General features: G+C 36.2%; 1 protein-coding gene across 1 annotated transcript in view; it reads left to right on the top strand.

The window, feature by feature from the left end:
• The first annotated feature begins 892 nt into the window (after positions 1–892).
• LOC105992908 overlaps positions 893–5,630 on the top strand; it is a 78,005-nt gene continuing 73,267 nt past the window's right edge. The window contains exons 1-2 of the mRNA XM_013026005.1: positions 893–1,043; positions 3,099–3,145. Of these exons, the coding sequence (XP_012881459.1) occupies positions 893–1,043; positions 3,099–3,145 (198 nt within the window). The remainder of the gene's footprint in view (positions 1,044–3,098; positions 3,146–5,630) is intronic.

Below are 5,630 nucleotides of genomic sequence, written 5' to 3'. Positions count from 1 at the left end.
AAAGTTCATAGTCTCTATTATATTGTTGTACTTATATTTTTCTAATACATATATACTTATATTTTTCTAATACATATTAAAATAAATCCATAGCTATAAGAATAGAAGATAGGAATAGAAGATAGTCATCTTTATACCACCTAAAATATACTTTGTAAGGGGAAACTGTATTATAGTACACTGAGAGGGTCATCAGACTAGTCAAGGACAAAAATCAAGCATTTTCTGAGCTTGGAGTTTCATGACATGGCTACTTACTTTCATGACATGGCATGGTTTCATTTCCTTGTTTCCCTGTGAAGAAAGGCCACCAGAAAGGAGTAACTAGTTGAGATGTTGTGGAGTAGTGGGATATGAAATCTTAGCCTTTGTTAGCAAACTGCGTAATAGCAAGGAAAATAAGTTAGCTTTAAAGGGAAAGATACTGAATCAAATCCTGTGAATGAACATATATATGGTGTTCAGGACCCAGAGTCCTCCAGTCCAGCAAAAAGCTAGGATTGCAAACTACAACTTTGGTAGGGGGGTGGGAAGGGTTAGGTGGGAGAATGGGGGGAGGGTGGGATGGGAAGGGGAAACAAACGAGGAGGCTACAATGCTCGATAAGAAATGTACTCATGATCTTGCCCATGTAATTGTAACCCTTCTGTACAGTATTTTCACAATAAATTTTTTTTTAAAAAGCTAGGATTGCATTCCCAACATTCTGCATTCTGGCCAGAATACTGACAGTTCTAAAATTCTGCTAATTGTGTGGAATCCAGCTCTTGGAAGAGGGAACCTCAAGACCTGGGCTGTCATGGGTCACAGTCTCTAAGCAGGTCCACTTTACCAACTCAGTGCTCAATATCCCCCTAATTCCTATTGACCTGGCTGCTAGGAGGGAGGAGCAATGTGCTGGTTGAGGGTATGGAGCCAGGTCTTCCTGCCAGTCTTCCTTTCCCTAGTTCTCATCCAACTGCTTATCAGCTTTTCAGATAATAGATCTTTCCAAATCTATAGCAGCAGGAGCAATCAAGACACAAATATGTCCCTTGAAGAAGGTAAGTTATCCATAGTTCTTAGGTTAGTGGTGCATAAACACCACCATTCATCTTTCCAGGGGTTGTGACATCCGGATCACTTGAAATTTCCATCTTAAAAATTATCGTTTGGGCTAGAAGCAGTGGCACAAGCCTGTATTCCCATCTACTTAAAAGAGAGGTAAGAAAATCATGGTCAGAAGGCAGCCTAGGTAAAAGCTAGAGTACCTTACTATCTAAAAAAACAAAAAACAAAAGGGCTGAGGTATGGCTGCAGTGGTGGAGTGCTTTCAGGGCCATGAGTTTAATCCCTAGTACCCTTCTCCCCACAAGTAAAGTTGCTATTTGCTGTTGGAAAGACATTTTTAAAGACTCTGGACAGTTTCCAGGAAATCTGCTTGAATGAGGTTCAAATTAATTTGCTTTATCTAAACCATAAAAAATGGAGTAAAGTACATTTAAATTTATGAGCAGCATTCTGGGCACTAGTGGCTCATTACTATAATCTCAGGAGGCTGAGATCTGAAGATTGCTGTTAGAAGTCAGCCTGGGCAAAAGTCCATGAAGTTCTTATCTCCAGTTAGCTAGCAAAAAGCTGCAAGTAGAGCTGTGGCTCAAATGGTAGAGCACTAGCCTTGAGGAAAAGCAGCTCAGGGAAACACCCAGGCCCTGTGTTCATCACCCCCAACCCCCGGCCAATCAGGACACATAAACACAAAATTAATGAAAAATAGCCAGATGTTCTGCATTTGAGAACCTGGAAAGCAGAATTACAAGTTGAGGGTCAGCCCAGGCTGTTTAGAAAGAACTTGACTCAAAGATAAGAAAAGAAAAAAGAGAAGCAACTCTCACCTTCTGCATGAGCCATATAGCATATAAGCTTTGTGATATGAGTGAGCTGCTGGGTTATATTCTAATAAGAGTCAACTTAATAACCAGAGCTATTATTCCTAGTGTTTTATGATGTTAGCTAATAAACTGCTTAATTGTAGTTTTTTCTTCAAGAACTGATTAGTTCTGTTTGTAGCTTTTCCTTTCATCTGAAGAAATTTTGAAATATGAAAGTTATGACACATTGAATTTATGAGCCTGGAAATGAGACTTTTAATATCCTAAATTGGAGCTGTATAGGCAGAGGTAGAATTTGAATTACTTAGAAATACCCTATAAAGCTAAGGTTGCCAATGAAATTGTTCTACTTGAACAGAAGGTCATTTCTCCCTCTCTATGTAAACTTCTATGGCTTCTACCTACCTGGTGCACTGCAATCACATCAATCATGGATTGTTTCTCTGGACCAGGCCCCCTGTATGTCTCTTAAAACCTGCTGCTAAAAGTGGCTGATAATTAAATCCCATACCCTGGATACTATCTTAACCAGGAGGCCCTCACACCAGATGGTGTCTGTGCCTCCCTGTTGCTCTTCCTGATAGAGGAAGTTACTAGTCCACCAAATGTCCAAGTCCCCACACTTAGGTTTGATGCTTGCAGGATCATGTAGGTCTTCTGTTCTGATACAGAGATCATGTGATTTGCCTTGTTTAGGGGTCTTTATCTTCTCTTCTCCCCAAGAGGGAAGGAAGGAATGAAGCTACAAGCTGATTGCTAGACTTCTCCATTGTCCTTCTGTTTTTCCACACTTTCCAGTTGTCCTGTTCATTGTTCTTGGTGCTCTTCTTCAGTTTGTTTTTTTCTTTTTTCAAATAGTCTCTTCTTTGTTCTCAGACTGCTCATTCATGGAGTCAGAGGAAGAAAGTCTCTACCATGATTCCCCCATGATGTTTTAAAGATTATTGTAAAATTGCCAATTCATTTTTTAGGAAATTATTTTGTAAAACTTTTCTAATCTACAATGAACAATGCCATTTCATAATTTTCTCAGTAACAAGAAGAAATAAGGATTGGGCTATGCCTTTGGCAAAGTTTCTAGAGATAAGAAAATAATGAAATAAAATTCTTGACAATGAATGGATATAGCCTGAAACAGGATTAACGAAATGAAATGCACGTTTTAAGAACATTGGGCAATAAATAGGCTTTAGATTTTCATATTTGTACTTAATTTGTTTCTTGTAGTATGTGCTCAAAAGAAGACTTGTCAATTGTGCACAGAAAATAGGAAAGTAAGTGAATTTTCTTATATAGAAATTTTCTTGACTACTATAAGCTCACACATTTTGTCACCTAAAAGGCTACACTTTACACAATTTGACAACAGGAATGACTAATAACCATTATTAAGATGATTTCTCCATTTAAAGAGTCTTTTGAAGGTCTAGAAAAAATGATGGGAATAATTCAGTACAAACATTTACTAGAAAATTGTATTTGAAGAAGAAAGCAATTCTTTGAGGGTAGAAGAAAATCATACTGAAATTTTGGTATGATTTTCATACTGAAATTTTCAGATTTTTTTTTGTAGGCAAAGGAAAAGATACACTTCTGTGCTGAATATTTCTTTGCCACGTCTAACCATTAGTTAGAATTCCTTACCTGCAATGTAGCTAAGTTCAGCTTCTTTGATGTTTAAATTTCTGATATCATTCTGCACTTCAGATTTGGAAGAAAACAGGGGAGTTATTACTTGGTGCAACAAAGAGCTCTGTATCAACTCCTTACAAACCTGTTAGTTTAACATATTTTGGAGAACTGATAGAACCAAAGACAGAAGTGCAGAATCACTATTTTGAAAAAAGGACAGTAATTGTTACTGTCATTCTCCCTCCTTCTGCCTCTAATCTTTTTAAAGGTCACTGGACTGCCTTAAGGATGATCTGGGATTCTGGTGCATGTAATTTTCTACCAAGTTCCTATTATGTCCTTCATGTTTTCTATAGCCAGAAATGGTGCACTTTTGTGTCACAGTGTACTTATTTCTTTAACACTATACATTTATCTATAAATGCAACAATATATATGGATATATATACATGAATGTATATATGTATATCTGTATATATATACAATGTATATGGATATATACATGCATGCATATATGTATATATATATCTGTATATATGTGTATGTATGTGAGTATGTGTGTGAATATATTTTGTGTGTATATTTTTATCTACATTCCACAAATGAGTGAAAATGTGATAGATCTTCCCTTCTGAGGTTGACTTACCTCACTCAACATGATGATCTATATTTCCATCCACTTTCCTGCAAATGACTTAATTTCATTGCTCTTTATGTTTGAGTAATATTTCATGGTATACATATGAACCATATTTTTCTTATTCATTGGGTGTTGATTCCAAAGTTTGACTTTGGAATGTATAGAACTGCAATAAACATGGGTATGCATTTATATCTCTTGTATTTGATTTGCACTACTGATATATGCCAAGAGTAATATGACAAGGTCATGCAGTAGATCTGTTCTTAGTTTTGGGAGAAATCTCCATACTCATCGGTAGTAGTGATGCTAGTTTATATTCCCACCAATAGTGTTTAAGGTCTCCTTTTTCTCACATCAGCATTAGGATTTTTATTGTCTCCTAGATGATGGCCATTCTGACTGGTGAGATGGAATCTGAGTAGTTTTGATTTGCATTTCCTTTATGGCTAAGGATGTTGAGCTTTTTCATGTTTATTAGCCATTTATATTTCTTCTGAGAACTGTTCCATTCATTTGCCCATTTATTATCTGGATAATCTGTTTTCTAACTATTTCATTTTTTGAGTACTTTGTATATTCTTCATATTAATCCATTCAATAGCTGGGAGAGATAATCTCCCATTTTTACATATCTTATTATGCTGATTTGTTTTCTGTGCAGGAACTTTTTAATGAAGTCCCATATGTAATTTTTTTTCTTATTTTCTTGGCAATTAGAGACCTATTCAGAAAATAATCACCTACACATATATTTTCTAGAGTTTTCCTGTTTTCTTATAGCAGTTTCAGAGTTTTAAACTGGATCTTTGATGCATTTGGATTTGATTTTTGTACAGAGTAGGAGATGGGAGGTTAGTTTCAGTTTTCTATATGTATATAGTTAGTTTTCTGAGCATCATTTGGTGAAGAGTCTTTTTTCTCCAGTGTATATTTTTGGCTTTTTTTTTGGTCAAAAATCAGATGGTTGTATCTATATTGCATTATTTCTGGACCTTCTATTCTGTTACATTGGTTTTGTATCTGTTTTTATGCCACTACCATGCTGATTTTGTGTCCTGCAGCTCTGTAGTATAATTTCAGGCCCTGCATTACGCTTTCTGCTCAGGGTTACTTTCCTTTCGCTATGTGGGGTCTCTAATACTCCCATATGAATGTTAGGATTCCATTTCCTGTTTCTGTGAGGAGTGACATTGGAATTTTGATGAGTACCACATTGCTTTCAGTAGTCTTGCCATTTCACAATATTCATTGTGCTGATCTATGAGCATGTGAAAAATTTCCATCTTCTGGTGTATTCTTCATACTTTTTCTTCAAGGTTTTATAGTTTTCATTATGGCAGTCTTTCTTTTTTATTTTTTTTTATTGTGAAAATACTGTACAGAGGGGTTACATTTACATGGGCAAGATAATGAGTACATTTCTTATCAAGCATTGTAGCCTCCTCCTTTGTTTCCCCTTCCCATCCCTTCCCATCCTCCCCCTG

The sequence above is a fragment of the Dipodomys ordii genome, unplaced genomic scaffold (genome assembly GCF_000151885.1).
Source record: "Dipodomys ordii isolate 6190 unplaced genomic scaffold, Dord_2.0 Scaffold90, whole genome shotgun sequence".
Taxonomy (NCBI): Eukaryota; Metazoa; Chordata; class Mammalia; order Rodentia; family Heteromyidae; genus Dipodomys; species Dipodomys ordii.
The sequence above is the reverse complement of the archived record's forward strand: the minus strand, read 5'-3'. Positions and strand labels throughout refer to the sequence as shown.